Source organism: Stenella coeruleoalba (assembly GCF_951394435.1).
Source record: "Stenella coeruleoalba genome assembly, chromosome: 10".
Lineage (NCBI taxonomy): Eukaryota > Metazoa > Chordata > Mammalia > Artiodactyla > Delphinidae > Stenella > Stenella coeruleoalba.
In genome coordinates this window covers 99,611,273-99,629,107 of record NC_137156.1, presented here as the reverse complement: position 1 = coordinate 99,629,107, position 17,835 = coordinate 99,611,273, and the positions used below count along the sequence as shown (strand labels likewise).

The following is a 17,835-nucleotide window of genomic DNA, read 5'->3' as shown; positions in this document are numbered from 1 at the left end:
TGGCCTGTAATTTTCTTTTCTCTTCTTTTCTTTCTTTTTGTGGCATGTTTGTCTGGTTTTGGTATCAGGGTGATGCTGCCTGCTTGTTTGGTTTGGCATCAGGGTGATGCTGGATGTTTCCCAATCTTGGAGGAGTGGCCTTATGTAGGAGACGTCCTGTGGGTCCCAGCAGCACTCTTCCTTCTGGTCACCAGGACTATATAGGGGTGCCCCCTGTATGGGCCACATGGGCCCTTCTCTTGTGGTGGGGCTGACTTCTTTGGGCATGCTCATAGGCAGGGCTGGTCCCTGGCCCAGTTAGCTGTCAGGCCCTGCCAGTGTCGTGGCCACTGGCTTGCTGGTGGTTGGGGCTTGTCCAAGGGTGATTGGCTGTAGGGCCTGGGGCTGGTTCTGACCCAGTAATGAGCAGGCCTTGTGCTAATAGGCTAGAGGGAGGACTCCAAGATGGCACTTGCCAGCACCAGTGTCCTCATGGTAGAATGAGCTCCTCAGAATGGCCACCATCAGCGTCTGTGTCCCCAGGAGTCCCAGTTGCCTCTTGGCTTCTCTAGAAGATCAGCAAGTTCACCACTTGCAATTTTTTAAATTATATCTGCTTTAAAGTTTATCTTAAATGTAAACCTTGCCCTTATCAAATATAATAAGGTTATTTATATTCATAAAGCACCTCAAAAGCCCTCACGCAAACAGCAAGAGGGCCAAGCTGAGTAAGCAGTACCAAGGACACAGCTGTGGTGAGGCACACAGCCCCCATCTCAGTGATTGGTCACAGGCAGAGTTTTGTTCACAAGATGAAAGTTTATAAATACAGAAGCTTCTGCATTGGAAAAACAAACACATATTAACCTCTCAATGGTGACTACCTTTTGTACTTAGGTAACTATATTTTAACTGCTAAAGGGCTTTGTGATTTGAGAGGCTCTCTTTCCCCCCGAACATGTGCCTGCATTTCTGGGGTACTGTGTTCCCAGTTTTAAGGTGAAAAAGCAAGTGTTTTGAATGAGAGATCCTGCCAGGTTGAACTAGTGCAGTGTCAGCTGGGGGACTGTAGTTCACAGGTCAGAATGTGAATTCGCAGTGGAAAATTCGTTTTTCTGTTTGTTTTAACCAGGTGACTTTCGGATGGTGGTTGGAGAGGATAAGGCAAAAGTGTTGAATATTGTGAAGCCCAACATAGCCCATTTTCGTGAGCTCTACGGCAGCATTCTACAGGAGAATCCCCAAGTGGTGTATAAAATCCAGCAAGGCAGCCTGGAGGTAAACTATCTGTGGGAAATCCTGTGGACTTATGTTCTTCCGTATATTTGAAATAAGACTAAAAGGTACACAAATGACTAGTAAGTGACTAGTAATAAGAGGCTGCCTTTGGAGAAGGGGACCAAGGGCTGACATGAGGCGGGGGGAGGTGGGGACTGGTCCTCACTGTGTGTGTCTTTTTTGCCATTTGAAGTTCTTACTATGTATGTTAATTATTAATTAAAAATGAGTGAAAATAAACTCTGAAATTACCTTCTTTCCATCCCCAAGCCCACCTGCCTCCCCAGAGGTAGCCTTATTAACAGTTTGGCATGTTTTCTTCCAGATCTTGTTGCATGTACTTTTCTATGTATTTGTACATATACACATGTATGAAGCAGTTTGGTCTTTTTTGTTTGGTTTTATTTTACATAAATGTATTCATACAGGTTATTCTGAAGCTTGTTTTTTCCCCACTTGTTATATGTATCATGTCTTGGAACTTTTCTTTGATACATCAAACAAAACTTTCTTTCAAGGCATTCTTCAAAATATTAAATTTTTTGAAAAGAAAAATCAAAGAGCCTTTCCTTTGAGAAAAGTAATTTGGATTTAAGATTTTTTAAACTATAGAATTCATAGTTTTTTATCTTTAAGTTAAGGAATACTATTTTACTTTTTTAATGCTCTTCCTCTTCCACATAATAGGGGCAACTAATATTATGTTGAATGACAAGTTAATGGCATTTCTAGAACTGAAAGGAAACTTTAAAAAAGTAGGAATTATTTTAAATGTAATGTTGGAGGATAACATGAGTGCCCAGAATACCCACCACTCAGGTTAACAGATTTTGCCATGTTTGCTTTAGATTGAGGTATTTTGTTTTTAATTTTTACTTTTCTTAAAGTAATGCATACATATTGTTTAAAAACCAGGTGGCACCCCAAGGTTTGTAGCAAAAAGCAGCAGTTCCCTGCCGTACACCTTCCTACTTGTCTGTGCTACTTCCCAGAGCAACTGCTTTCGTCTCCTTCACTGATTCTTCTTACGTTTACCTCCATATTTCTAAGTAATATGGTTTGATTGTTATTCTTGATTTTTTTCAACTTGTACTTTATTTTTGTCATCTTTCTATGGAAAATGAGGATTTTTTACTCTCTTATGCACCGCAATCAACACACATACATTCTCTCTCTCTCTTTCTCTCTCTCCTCCTCTCCCCACCCCCCACCCCCACTCCTCCACCGCTTATGCTCCATGTATAGTTATTACATAATTTTGGGTTAGGGTAATAGTCGATATTTACTTTATTGTGACACATAACTTTCTTCATTGCTAAGATATACTACTATGAAATTTCCTTTCCTGTACAACTTTGTTTTTCTTGGAGTTAATCACTGTCTCATTTTTTTCACTTGCTTAGTTTCTACATACCTGTAACTAATTCACCCTCAAATTCTGCTACAGACCTGTAGAACATCTTCCACTGTAGACAAACACATCACGTGTGTTCTCTGTTTCTTACTGTTCTTGGGGACGTTCTTCCTGGAGCCCTGTGTCCCCTGTTCCTTTCGGGTATGGTTCCATTCCAGGCTTGATGCACAGCTCTTCTCCTGAAACTTTCTTTCATTAATACCCGAGAATTTCTTCCCCTCTCCTTTGCAAGTTTTTGGTTTACTGGATCTTTTCCTTTTTCACGGTTTACACTTTAATTTTGATGAAGTATACCTTTTAGTACTTCCTAACATAGGTTGTGAAGGACGTAAATTTTTTGACCATGTACATCTGAAAATTCTACCCTCACACTGATTGATAGTTTGAGCTAGATATCAAATTCTAGGCTGGAAGTAATTTTCCCTCAGAAGTTTTAAGTCATAGCTTCATTTATTCTAGCTTCTAGAGTTGCATTCAGAAGTCCCACACTAGAGACTGTCATACAGAGTGAAGTAAGTCAGAAAGAGAAAAACAAATATCATATATTAACACATGTAGGTGGAACCTAGAAAAATGGTACAGATGAACCAGTTTGCAGGGCAGAAGTTGAGACACAGATGAAGAGAACAAACGTATGGACACCAAGGGGGGAAAACCGCGGTGGGGTGGGGATGGTGGTGTGCTAAATTGGGCTATTGGGATTGACATGTATACACTGATGTGTATAAAATTGATGACTAATAAGAATCTGTAGTATAAAAAAACAACTAATACTAAACTTTCTTTGGGTTATTTGTATGGAAATATGTTAATATAAATGTTTCAGACATGACATGAAATTTCTAAAAATCTTATATGTTTTGGTGTAATGTTATAAGTCATAATTCTAGTTATTACTTTAAAATGTATATCTCAGAAATAACTAAATTTCCTTGTCAATTGCATTATTATGAACTTTCATCAAATCTTTAACCGTGGTCATTTTTAAGTCTTTTGTCATTTACAGACAGTTCTGGGTGTACTGTGATGCTTTTGCAAAAATGTTCCTATAAAAGGGTTTCATCTTCAAGGAATTCATAGAAAAGGCTCTGACAAGTACAGGTTTCTGGTAACTGACTGTACTGCTGAACTGAATGAATAAGCATTTTCAGAGCTCTAATGGAAAACTGATGAATTCATAAAAGTGGTAACAGAAGATCAAGAATGAAAAAAAAATTAATTACATGGGACTGAGTGAACTGATGAGGATGATTATAATTTTTGTGACTTTCTGTTTGAATTAAAAAAATAAAATGTCCAACACTATTCAGATTCCCTATCCTTTGGATGTGACCTTTTTTATCTCTCTGACAGTATTTAGGATCTTTTCCTTTTTTCCAGTATTCTTAAATTTCATGATGATTTGCCTTTGTCTTTGTGTGTATGTTTTTCATTTATTTTTAAAATTACTATTAGTTTTATGGCTGCACCATGCAGCTTATGGGATCTTAGTTCCCCAACCAGGGATCAAACCCTTGCCCCCTGCAGTGGAAGCGTGGAGTCCTAACTGGTGGAATGCCAGGGAATTCCCATGTTTTTCATTTATTAGTCTGGCATTTCATGAGCCTCTTTTGGAAATTCACGAGCTTCAGTTCTAGGAAATTTTCTTTTATAATTTCTGTAATGAAATTTTCTTTCATCATTTCTTCATATCCATTTTCTTAGCTTGTTCTTTCTAGAATTCCTGTTAGTTGGTTGTTGGACCTCCTTGTTCGATTATTTCTTTCCCTCATTCCTGTTTCTTTGGGTTTTTGTTCTGTTTTCCAGAAGAATTGTTTGAATCAATCTTCTAACACTTCTTTTGAATTTTTAATTTCCTCTGAATGTTCTTTTTTATAGCATCCTGTTCTTGTATGAATGCATTATCTTTCCTCATCTCTTTAATGATCTTTATTAAAATTTTTGAAGTTTTTTCTTGCTCTCTATATTGTCTCTGTTTCTCTTAGTTCCTTTTTTTCTATGGATTCACTCTCATCTGTTGTGTTAGAAGCTTTTCTCAAATGTTTGCACATCCTTTGTGGCCTGTATTTTAAAGAGCAAGGCAGTTTAAAAAATGCAGACTGGGAGTTCTTTGTGATGGATAGAGCATGTCAGCTAGTGAGCTTCACTATAGGATTTGGGACAAGGACCTGACTGTTTCATTGGAGGACCCCAAGTTTCAGTATTTGTAGAATTTCTCCAAAGAGACATCATCTACTCTCTGGTTAGAGGATAGGGAAAGATAATGTGCCTAGCTGCCAACTTTTAGAAACTGAGCAAGGGAAAACAGCTGGGAATTTCCTTTAACTGTGAAAATCAACTTCCAAGGCCCTCAGTTTGGCCTCTGAAAGCCTGGATGATCTATGTTCTAACTGGCTTCTTATTGTGGGGAAATGCACAAGAATAAGATGAGTGGGCTGAGCTTCAGTTCCCAGAGATGCATCTAATCTTAAAGCTGCCACTGATACCCATCTTCTCCCGCCTCTGCTGCCCATTCCAAATTCCCCTCACCCTTTCTAGCATTTAGGCTGGTCTAGCTAGGTGAGGTGGCCCAGACCCTCATCCCTGAGGAGTCTGAGACTCTGGTCACCATGCCCATCTCGGACTGTAGCTACTACACTTTCCATTTACCATCAAAGTTGGGCAAGAGGTAATAAGAGATGTGTACCAGCAGCCCTACCTCCTGATGGTCAGGTTTAATTATTTCTACCAGTATGGTGATTCATTTCTTTGTCTTCTGGACTTCTTGTCTGCCAATTCTAAAGTGATTGGACGGCAGTTATAGGTTTAAGTTTGTTTGTTTGTTTTTAATTAGTTATCCATTTTGTACATATTCGTGTATATATGTCAATCCCAATGTCCCAATTCATCACACCACCACCACCCCCTGTGACTTCCCCCCCTTGGTATCCATACTTTTTGTTCTCTACATCTGTGTCTCTATTTCTGCCCTGCAAACCGGTTCATCTGTGCCATTTTTCTAGGTTCCATATATATGCATTAATATACGATATTTCTTTTTCTATTTCTGACTGACTTCACTCTGTATGACAGTCTCTAGGTCCATCCACGTCTCTACAAATGACCCAATTTCATTCCTTTTTATGGCTGAGTAATATTCCATTGTATATATGTACCACATCTTCTTTATCAATTCGTCTGTTGATGGGCATTTAGGTTGCTTCCATGACCTGGCTATTGTAAATAGTGTTGTAGTGAACATTGAGGTGCATGTGTCTTTTTGAATTACTGTTTTCTCTGGGTATATGCCCAGTAGTGGGATTGCTGGTTCATATGGTAATTCTATTTTCAGTTTTTTAAGGAACCTGCATACTGTTTTCCATAGTGGCTGTATCAATTGACATTCCCACCAGCAGTGCAAGGGGGTTCCCTTTTCTCCACATCCTCTCCAGCATTGATTGATTGTAGATATTCTGATGATACCCATTCTAACTGTGTGAGGTGATACCTCATTGTAGTTTTGATTTGCATTTCTCTAATAATTAGTGATGTTGAGCAGCTTTTCATGTGCTTCTTGGCCATCTGTATGTCTTCTTTGGAGAAATGTCTATTTAGGTCTTCTACCCATTTTTTATAGGGTTGTTTGTTTTTTTAATATTGAGCTGCATGAGCTGTTTATATATTTTGGAGACTAATCCTTTGTCCGTTGATTCATTTGCAAATATTTTCTCCCATTCTGAGGGTTGTCTTTTCGTCTTGTTTATGTTTTCTTTGCTGTGCAAAAGCTTTGACGTTTCATTAGGTCCCATTTGTTTATTTTTGGTTTTATTTCCATTTCTCTAGGAGGTGGGTCAAAAAAGATCTTGCGCTGATTTATGTCAAACAGTGTTCTTCCTATGTTTTCCTCTAAGAGTTTTATAGTGTCTGGTCTTACATTTAGGTCTCTAATCCATTTTGAGTTTCTTTTTGTGTATGGAGTTAGGGAGTGTTCTGATTTCATTCTTTTACATGTAGCTGTCCAGTTTTCCCAGCACCACTTATTGAAGAGACTCTTTTCTCCATTGTATATCCTTGCCTCCTTTGTCATAGATTAATTGACCATAGGTGTGTGGCTTTCTATCTTGTTCCATTGATCTGTATTTCTGTTTTTGTGCCAGTGCCAGTACCATATTGTCTTGATTACTGTAGCTTTGTAGTATAATCTGAAGCCAAGGAGTCTGATTCCTCCAGCTCCGTTTTTTCCCTTCAAGACTGCTTTTGCTATTCGGGATCTTCTGTGTCTCCATACGAATTTTAAGGTTTTCTTGTTCTAGTTCTGTAAAAAATACCATTGGTAATTTGATAGGGATTACATTGAATCTGTAGATTGCTTTGGGTAGTATAGTCATTTTCCATGTTCCTGGATTGGAAGAATATTGATTCTTCCAATCCAAGAACATGCTATATCTATCCAACTGTTTGTATCATCTTTAATTACTTTCACCAGTGTCTTATAGTTTTCTGCGTACAGGTCTTTTGTCTCCCTAGGTAGGTTTATTCCTAGGTATTTTATTATTTTTGTTGCAGTGGTAAATGGGAGTGTTTCCTTAATTTCCCTTTCAGATTTTTCATCATTAGTGTATAGGAATGCAAGAGATTTCTGTGCATTAATTTTGTATCCTGCAACTTTACCAAGTTCACTGATTAGCTCTATTAGTTTTCTGGTGACATCTTTAGGATTCTCTATGTGTAGTATCATGTCATCTGCAAACAGTGACAGTTTTACTTCTTCTTTTCCAATTTGTATTCCTTTTATTTCTTTTTTCTTCTCTGATTGCCGTGGCTAGGACTTCCAAAGCTATATTGAATAGGAGTGGCGAGAGTGGATATCCTTGTCTTGTTCCTGATCTTAGAGCAAATGCTTTCAGTTTTTCGCCATTGAGAATGATGTTTGCTGTGGGTTTGTCGTATATGGCCTTTATTATGTTGAGGTAGGTTCCCTCTATGCCCACTTTCTGGAGGGTTTTTATCATAAATGGGTGTTGAATTTTCTCAAAAGCTTTTTCTGCATCTATTGAGATCATATGGTTTTTATTCTTCAAATTGTTAATAATGGTGTATCACATTGATCGATTTGCATATATTGAAGAATCCTTGCATCCCTGGGATAAATCCCACTTGATCATGGTGTATGATCCTTTTAATGTGTTGTTGGATTCTGTTTGCTAGTATTTTGTTGAGGATTTTTGCATCTGTATTCATCAGTGATATCGGTCTGTAATTTTCTTTTTTTGTAATATCTGTGTCTGATTTGGGTATCAGGGTGATGGTGGCCTTGTAGAATGAGTTTGGGAGTGTTCCTTCCTCTGCAATTTTTTGGAAGAGTTTGAGAAGGATGGGTGTTAGCTCTTCTGTAAATGTTTGATAGAATTCACCTGTGAAGCCATCTGGTCCTGGACTTTTTTTCTTGGAAGATTTTTAATCACAGTTTCAATTTCATTACTTGTGATTGGTCTGTTCAGATTTTCTGTTTCTTCCTGGTTCAGTCTTGGAAGGCTATACCTTTCAAAGAATTTGTCCATTTCTTCCAGGTTGTCCATTTTATTGGCATAGAGTTGTTTGTAGTAGTCTCTTAGGATGCTTTGTATTTCTGCGGCATCTGTTGAAACTTCTCCTTTTTCATTTCTAATTTTATTGATTTGAGTCCTCTCCTCTTTTTCTTGCTGAGTCTAGCCAGTGGTTTATCAATTTTGTTTATCTTCTCAAAGAACCAGCTTTTAGTTTTATTGATCTTTGCTATTGTTTTCTTTGTTTCTATTTCATTTATTTCTGCTCTGATCTTTATGATTTCTTCCTTCTACTAACTTGGGGTTTTGTTTGTTCTTCTTTCTCTAGTTCCTTTAGGTGTAAGGTTAGATTGTTTATTTGAGATTTTTCCTGTTTCTTGAGGTAGGCTTTTATTGCTCTAAACGTCCCTCTTAGAACTGCTTTTGCTGCATCCCGTAGATTTTGGATCGTCGTGGTTTTGTTGTCATTTGTCTCTAGGTTTTTTTTGATTTCCTTTTTTATTTCTTCAGTGATCTCTTGGTTATTTAGTAATGTATTGTTTAGCCTCCATGTGTTTGTGTTTTTTACGGTTTTTTCCCTGTAATTGATTTCTCATCTCATAGCATTGTGGTCAGAAAACATGCTTGATATGATTTCAAAATTCTTAAATTCACTGAGGCTTGATTTGTGACCCAAGATGTGATCTATCCTGGAGAATGTTCCATGTGCACTTGAGAAGAAAGTGTAATCTGCTGTTTTTGGATGGAATGTCCTATAAATATCAATTAAATCTATCTGGTCTATTGTGTCATTTAAAGCTTGTGTTTCCTTTTAATTTTCTGTTTGGTTGATCTGTCCATTGGTGTAAGTGAGGTGTTAAAGTCCCCCACTATTATTGTGTTACTGTCGATTTCCTCTTTTATAGCTGTTAGCAGTTGCCTTATGTTGAGCTGCTGTTATGTTGGGTGCATATATGTTTATAGTTGTTATATTCTCCTGTTGGATTGATCCCTTGATCACTATGTAGTGTCCTTCCTTGTGTCTTGTAACATTCTTTATTTTAACATCTATTTTATCTGATATGAGTATTGCTACTCCAGCTTACTTTTGATTTCCATTTGCATGGAATATCTTTTTCCATCCCCTCACTTTCAGTCTGTATGTGTCCCTAGCGGGTCTCTTGTAGATGGCATATACATGGGTCTTGTTTTTGTATCCCTTCAGCGAGCCTGTGTCTTTTGGTTGGACCATTTAATCCATTCACGTTTAAGGTAATTATTGATATGTATGTTCCTATTACCATTTTCTTAATTTGGGGGGGTTTGTTTTTGTAGGTCCTTTTCTTCTCTTCTGTTTTCACTTAGAGAAGTTCCTTTAGTTGTAGAGCTGGTTGTAGAGCTGGTTTGGTGGTGCTGAATTCTCTTAGATTTTGCTTGTCTATAAACCTTTTGATTTCTCCATCAAATCTGAATGAGATACTTGTTGGGTAGAATAATCTTGGTTGTAGGTTCTTCCGTTTGATCACTTTAAATATATCATGCCGCTCCCTCTGGCTTGTAGAGCTTCTGCTGAGAAATCAGCTGTTAACCTTAGAGTTCCATTGTATGTTATTTGTCATTTTTCCCTTATTGCTTTCAATAATTTTTCTTTGTCTTTAATTTTTGTCAGTTTGATTACTATGTGTCTTGGTGTGTTTCTCCTTGGGTTTGTCCTGCCTGGGACTCTCTGCGCTTCCTGGACTTGGGTGGCTATTTCCTTTCCCATGTTAGGGAAGTTTTCGACTATAATCTCTTAAAATATTTTCTCAGGTGTTTTCTCTCTCTCTTCTCCTTCTGGGACCCCTATAATGCAAATGTTGTTGCGTTTAATGTTGTCCCAGAGGTCTCTTAGGCCGTCTTCGTTTCTTTTCATTCTTTTTTCTTTATTCTGTTCCACGGCAGTGAATTCCACCATTCTGTCTTCCAGGTCACTTGTCCATTCTTTTGCCTCAGTTATTCTACTATTGATTCCTTCTAGTGTATTTTTCATTTCAGTTATTGTATTGTTCATTTCTGTTTGTTTGTTCCTTAAATCTCCTAGGTCTTTGTTAAACATTTCTTGAGTCTTCTCGATCTTTGCCTTCATTCTTTTTCTGAGGTCCTGGATCATCTTTACTATCATTATTCTGAATTCTTTTTCTGGAAGGTTTCCTATCTCCACTTCATTTAGTTGTTTTTCTGGGGTTTTATCTTGTTTCTTCATCTGGTACATAGCCCTCTGTGTTTTCTTCTTGTCTATCTTTCTGTGAATGTGGTTTTTGTTCTACAGGCTGCAGGATTGTAGTTCTTGTTGCTTCTGCTGTCTGCCCTCTCATAGCTTTAAGTTTAATAGGATGCTTACTGTGTCCTCTGGGAGAAGCATTTCTTCTTTTGAAACTAGGATCTCTAGACGCACAGTCCTAAAGTTGTGGAGGTGGGAAGCACAGATTGCCCAGGTGGTCCCTGGGAATGACAGTAAGCAAGGCTGTTTCTTCTTTTACCCCATGGTTCCCAGACTCATGTAGTCTAGCAGGTGGGAACATAGTACTCTATAACGGCCATGAATTTAGGGTATATACTGTGCCCCGCTCTCACAGGGTATCATCTCTAAGCTGTTGCTCAGCTCTTCTTCAAAGCTCTTTCATTGGGTTTTTCAGTAGTGACACCATTGACATTTTAGGCTGAATAATTCTTTGTTGTAGGGGCCAAAAATGTCCCCCTTTTGAGAACTACTGCTCTCCCAGGCTGGCAGCTCTGGCACACTGTGTGGTAGGAACAGTGGAGCTGTGATCCTGTGTCCGTCCTGCACCTGTGCCCTGTGAGCCCTGTACAGTGGTATTGGCTGAGTCCTGTGGGCAGGAAAGGCAAGGCCATGCTTAGAATATGAGTCACTTTCCAGGCAAGAGGAGTTGCTGCCCGTTCCCAGGTGGAAGGGATCCAGTGTAGTCAACTTATCACCAAGTGGCTGGTTAGTCTCAGGAGATGGTCGTGTTATGAGGATCTCAGTGTTGGCCTCTGTTGCTGTCAGGATAGACTTTCAACCACAGCAGTGGCTCAGTCAGCCTTGGTGAGTAGAAGCCCCTGATATTGGATCTGGGCAGAGCCTCTGTCTCTCCCGCCCACTACTCCTGCTACAAGCCGTTATGCCATCACTGGGATGAAAGAGCCTGTTGAATCAACTGGCTAAATTGTTCTTTTGGTTGTTGTTGCTTCTTCTGTGTTGGATGCTCTCAGATGGAAGCATTAACGTACAATACAAAGATCTTCATACTTTGTGTCCCCTCCCATAGGTCCATCCACATGCCTCTTCCCCCCAAATCCTGTCTTCCACCTTCTAATCTTCTTCCTTTTAGGTCCCTAACCAACCAGTGAACCATTGTCCACTCTTTGAGTCTTTGTATATTCTTATCTTGGGCCACTTTTCCATGTAAAGTGGGTAACCAGCTGTGCCACCTGCAGCGTACTCACTGGGACGATGGCTCCTCATCAGTGTCTTCCAGGGCCATCCCTGGGTGCGGCTGTGATGCATCATTTTCACCCCGTACATACTTCAAGCCAAATCATCCATGAAGCAAGCCCATCCTTTATCCTCCTCCAAAAGCCTCCTTGTAGCCGTGTGCATGAGCCAGTGGAGAAGTAGAACATTATGTGCTGGTGCAACAGTGGAAATGATGGGGGTCTGGGTTTCCTGTTTGTGCAGCTGACTTGTGCCCTCTGGCCTTGCGCATGTCCAATGCTGGTGTATCTCTTACGTCCTACAGTGGATTGCTCTTGAGCTTCGTGCCCTTATGACTTGGTGAATCTGGCAGATCCCAGTTCATAATGGGCAGTTCTTGACACATGGTCATTTGATGTCCCATGGTTAGAAGCTCTGTCTCTGCCAGGGTGTAGCATCTAGGAGCTGATTTCAAATCGTGTGTGGTTCTTCACTACAGATGGCGTGGCCTTGCTCCAGAACCCTAGCAGTCTCCATTGTGATCTCCTACTGGGAGCCCACTGTAACTTCCCCTGGCTTCTCTGAACACTGAGGAGGCCTTTAGTACCATAGTTTACAGGGAGGTGTGGCCACGTGGTGGAGGGCTGCTTACCCTGCTGCCTGTATCTATCGCAGAGCTCGTTTTCGCTCTTGCCCCTCACAGACCTTGCATCCTTTTATATCGCTGGGTAAATGGCTCTGAGCATTATTCCCAAGTGTGGAATACGCTGCATCTAGGACCTGAAGAGGCCTATCAGGCAGTGTGCTTCCTTCTTAGTGGTGAGAGGTCCGAGATGCCCTAAGTTGATCTTTACTTTGGAGAGGCTGTCCCAGAGCTCCAGGTCACTTGACCCCTAAACTCCTCCCTGATGTGGTGTGCTCCTCACAATTCATGAGGTGTATCTTCTCCCCGCTGGGGTGCATATATCTACCAAGGCCCCCAGTGTACTTGCCCTTTAGCGCTCACCAGGTGACAGCAGCAACGTGTCATTGATGTAGTGGACCAATGAGATTATACAGAATATCCAAACAGTCTGGTTTTCTTTGAATATCTTATGACAGGGTGGGGGAGTTAACACGGCCCTGAGGCAGGTGGTAAGGCGCACTCTGGTCTGTCCTGTGCGGCCGCGAGCTGCTCCTCATCCTCCTTGCTCTGTGGATGGCAGAGAATGCGCTCGCCAGGCCTGTGGCCCCGTCCAGACACCTGAGGCTCTGCTGATACGCTTCAGCACACTTCCCACATCTGCCACAGCCGGTACAGCGGGGCTTCTACTTGGCTGAGTTTGTGGTGGTCTGCTACCATCTGCCAGAGTCCATTTGGATTTTGTGAAGGCCAGACTCAGTGGAGACATGATGGGACCGTCAGCTCTAGTATTAGTCAGGGTTCTCCAGAGAAACAGGACCAATAGGATATATAGAGAAAGATTTATTTTAGGGAATTAACTCACAGAGTTGTGAGGGTTGGCCAGTTTGAAATTTGCAGGGCGAGCCAGCAGGCCGGAGACCCAGGGAAGAGTGTGTTGTACTCTTGAGCCCGAGGGCAATCTGGAGGCAGACTTCCTTCTTCCTCAGGAAACTTTAGTCTTTTTTCATAAGGCCTTCAACTGGCTGGATGAGGCCCATCCATATTAACGGGGGTCATCTGCTACTCAAAGTCTACTGGCTTAAAAAGATACCTTTACAGTAACATCTGGACTAAAGTTTAACCAAGCAACTAGGCCCTATAGCCTAGCCAAGTTGACATACAAAATTAAACATCACACCCCTGCATCCTGCAGGTCTATAGGTGGCATTAATCTCTGCCATTCCTCCTGTGATGTGGTTTTGTTTTTTCATTACTCTTTTGGCCAGGGGGTGAGAACGGCAGCTTCAGAGGCTTCCACTTGGCCTTGTACCCTGTGATAGCTCCAAAATGCTGTCTGAGAATGCTTTCTAGGACCACTCTTGGTACCAGTTGTGTAGGATCAGGATTGGGGAGATTAGAAACAAAGACTCCATCTGATCCTGTGATGGCACTGTGGAGCTCGATGGCCCTTCCTAGCCGTCCCCACCTGGGGCAAAGAGACCAGGCCTTTGTCCTCCTGCATTTTCCAGTCTTTGGCTACAGGCAGCTCCCTTTGCCTGAGGACAGTTGTGGGAGGAACTCTGAGGGAGGGAGTCAGCCAACTTTCCCAGCAGCTGGCAGAATGAGTACCTTGCCCCAAAGCCAGGATGTGGTCGGTGCAACGCAGCATCCACTATCATATGCCCATATCTGCTTTTTTAAAACATCAGCCTTATTGAGATATAATTTACATACTGTAAAATTCGGTGGTTTTTAGTCTGTTTACACAGTTGTGCAACCATCACCACAATCTAGTTTTACAGCATTTTCATCACTCCAGAAAGCAACCCCATGCCCAGTAGCAGCACCTAGCTTCCCCCCCCGGCAGGCAGCCACTAATCTACTTTCTGACTCCGCGGATTTGCCTCTTCTAGATACTTCCTGTAAATAGAATCATAGAACATGTGGTCTTTTCCATGTCTGCTTTTAAAATGCAATTTGACTCATAATTTAACTGAATGCTTTCACTTTTGTGTTTTAATGAGAATTGAAGAGTAAGGATAATTAAAATTTTGCAATTTATTTGAACATGTCACCTAATATTTTGTCTTGGAACACATGCTTTCAAACAAAAAACTCCAGTGCATTCTTTTCCTCAAGAGAAAGCAGTGGCAAATAACTGTTTTCTAATTCCTCATATTACTCAGCCATTTTGGCATCTCTAAAATTCCTGGAAGTCTCATAGGTAAAGCCTTGAAATATAAGATCCTAGTGACTAATCTCAATACTTGGCCCCAAAATATGAGTCTATAAATGTCATTTCTAGCATCTTTTACAGAAATATTCACATTTTTTGTCATTTATCTAGCCAAAGCTAAGTGGAGGTTGAATCCTGTGAATTTAGGACCATCTCCATGATAAATATGAAATATTTAGGTTAAAAAAACCTTTACCTTATTGAAGCCACTATATAATAGCATTTTCTTCTTTTTTGCATAGATTTATAGATAAAACTAGAAAATCTAGACATTGGCATATACTCAGTAAATATTTGTTGAATGAAAAAGTGGTAGAATGAATGAATTCTAATTATTAAGAAAGTTGGTCATATCTGGAAAATCCAAATCTAAAATTTAATACATTCATGTATCTATTCTTTTTTCTTACTGTTCTCTTAAAGTTAAAACCTAAACGCTTGTTGAAAGAATACAAGACAGATTCTTACTGGGAGAATAATGTGCTGAGCTGCTGAGGGCAGTGGTACTGCTTTTCACCTTGGCAGGGAGTCATATGTTTACATGATTTTGGAAAACTTCAGTTCCATGACGTAAAATATATTAGACTAGGAGTTGGGGAAGCTGGGTGTGGGCTTAGCTCTATGGATAACTTTTGATTCACAGGTTTCCAAGTAAAGTCTAATGCATAGTTTTATATATGCTTTATTTCTGTATTTTTCTTTAAATTTGATGTATTTTAGAATACACTGGGAACAGAAACCATTGGTATAACTTACTGCTGTTTAAGAAATAATGACAACTAAGCTTTATTGGTGCAGTTATTCATCCTCTTATTCAACCGATGTTTTTTGAGTACTTACTATGTGCCACGGGATTAAAAGTGAAAAAAGATTAGTCTCTGTCATCAGTTTATTCCTACAGTTTATGAAATACAGCATGGTACATAAAAGGCCCTACAGACAGGAGACGCGAATTTAGATCCCACTCTCTGATTGGCTGCATGTTACTGGCTATGTTACTTTGTGCCCCTGTGTTTAAAATGAGTACATGGGGAACTTCCCTGGTGGCACAGAGGTTAAGAATCCGCCTGCCAATGCAGGGGACACGGGTTCAAGCCCTGGTCTGGGAAGATCCCACATGCCGTGGAGCAACTAAGCCCAGGCGCCACAACTACTGAGCCTGCGCTCTAGAGCCCATGAGCCACAACTGCAGGGCCCACATGTCACAACTACTGAAGCCCGCGCGCCTAGAGCCCGTGCTCCACAACAAGAGAAGCCACCGCAATGAGAAGCCCACGCACTGCAACGAAGAGTAGCCCCCGCTCGCCGCAACTAGAGAAAGCCCGCGCGCAGCAACGAAGACCCAACATAGCCAAAAATAAATAAATAAATAAATAAATAAAATTTAAATAAATAAATAAAAGAAAATGAGTACTTGGGTGAGCTGGTGTGTCGATGAATTTTAGCTGAAATTTTACTTTCTTTAACTACCGGATTTAGAACAAATAGAAATTTTAAAACTGAGAGTCAAAAATTGATTCTTGAAAGAAATTTCTATTCTTAAGTACAAGTAGAATATCATAGGAAAAGAATTAACTTGTTCGAAGGAACTTAGAATCCTTAACACCTAGGCATTCAGTTTCAGAAAGGAGAAAGTCTCCTTAGCACCTGCCTAGTCTACTAGGTGTGAGTTCATATATGTTCATGTGGTTTTAAGGAGAAGCCATGTGCTTTGAATATTTATAGAATTCAAAGCACTTTCCATAGACATCATCTTTTTTTTTTCCTTAGATCGATAAAAGCCCAGAAGGACAGTTCACTCAACTAATGACATTGCCCAAAACCTTACAGCAACAAATAAATCATATTATGGACCCTCCTGGAAAAAACAGAGATGTGGAAGAAACTTTATTACAAGTGGCTCATGACCCCGACTGTGGAGACGTGGTGCGTCTAGGTACGTGCATGAATCTGACGGGGAGGAAGTGTTGGCTGGAGGGGGTCGGGGGGAGCAAACTTTGTGGCTGAGACGGGTTCTCTATTCTTTCTTGCCTAGTGAGATGGAGAGAGAGATTTCCTCTCAGAATAAGAAAGCACTAACAGTCTGGGGGTTTTCCCAACCTAAATTCTTGTTTGTTTGAAGTAGGGTGCTGAAAGTACTTCTATTTTCAGATCCCTGGGTCCTAAATCACTGACAGAGAGGGAAACAATGATTCTTTTGGTCCCAAGGGCATAATGTTTAGAAGTTATTTCAAAGACATGTGTTTGTTCCTCACGGTGGTCTGAGGAGGATGGAGACTGGTGATTTTTTTTTTTTTTTTTTTTTTTTTATTGTGGTACGCGGGCCTCTCACTGTTGTGGCCTCTCCCGTCGCGGAGCACAGACCCGGACGCGCAGGCTCAGCGGCCATGGCTCACGGGCCTAGCCGCTCCGCGGCATGTGGGATCTTCCCGGACCGGGGCACAAACCCACGTCCCCTGCATCAGCAGGGGAACCCTCAACCACTGCGCCACCAGGGAAGCCCGAGACTGGTGACATTTTTAATGCTTTTATAACATCAAGAACACCACTCTCCTCAGCCGACGCCCCCTCGGTGTGGCTCCTGTGTGCACAGTAGGTCTGCTCCAACATGGCCCCTGTTCCTCACGTCATCCCCAATGTGGACCAAAAATCTGAGCCTGATCTTCAGAGACTTGCTGCCTTTTGAGGTGTTACAGGTAATTTACAAGGTCAGTCAGTAAGTAAGGAAATCATGAAATTGAAAATGATGCCCTCCCTCAGATGAGCACACCGTTTACTGTTGAGTACGTATTTGCTGAGCTTCCCCAGGGAGCAGCCTGGCCACCTGGCAGGATGCAAGTCACAGTGACGGTGTCACATGGAGAGACCTGCCCGTCGGGCAGAGCGGAGCATGTGCCTAGGGCGCTGGGTACCTTTTCTGAAGATACATGTGGAGGCGTGTCTTTTCTGGTCATGGTGTGAGTCCTTCTGCCTTTCTGCGGGCCTGAAGGACTGTCCCGCTGTCCTCACCGAGGAGTCCTCTGAGTGATTTCAGAATAAGTTTTCCTCCTAGGCAGAAACGTTTGGTGTTTTTTTTCCCAATCTTTCCACATCTTGGAATTGAGAGCCAGCAGACTTAAGCAGATTTAAAGTGAAAAAAATGACCTTCAAGGGTCACCTAACCCACTGGTTGTAAGATGAGGCGTCCCAGACCCAGAGTGGGGCGGTCATTTGCTTGTGTTCACACAGCTGGTCAGCGACACAGCTGGTCGTTGACACAGCTGGCAGCTCCAGTCTCCTGGACCTCGATCCTGATACTCTTTTCACTGTCACTCTGACACCAGAGATAGATTTGCTGGTTTTATTGGATAGCTGGAAAGAATATTT

At 41.1% G+C, this 17,835-nt stretch overlaps 1 protein-coding gene across 1 annotated transcript in view; it reads left to right on the top strand.

Moving 5' to 3' along the window:
- The window catches only part of TAMM41 (TAM41 mitochondrial translocator assembly and maintenance homolog), a 55,065-nt gene that overhangs the window by 27,497 nt on the left and 9,733 nt on the right, over nucleotides 1-17,835 (top strand). Inside the window, exons 5-6 of the mRNA XM_079933874.1 lie at nucleotides 1,112-1,257; nucleotides 16,240-16,405. Of these exons, the coding sequence (XP_079790000.1) occupies nucleotides 1,112-1,257; nucleotides 16,240-16,405 (312 nt within the window). The remainder of the gene's footprint in view (nucleotides 1-1,111; nucleotides 1,258-16,239; nucleotides 16,406-17,835) is intronic.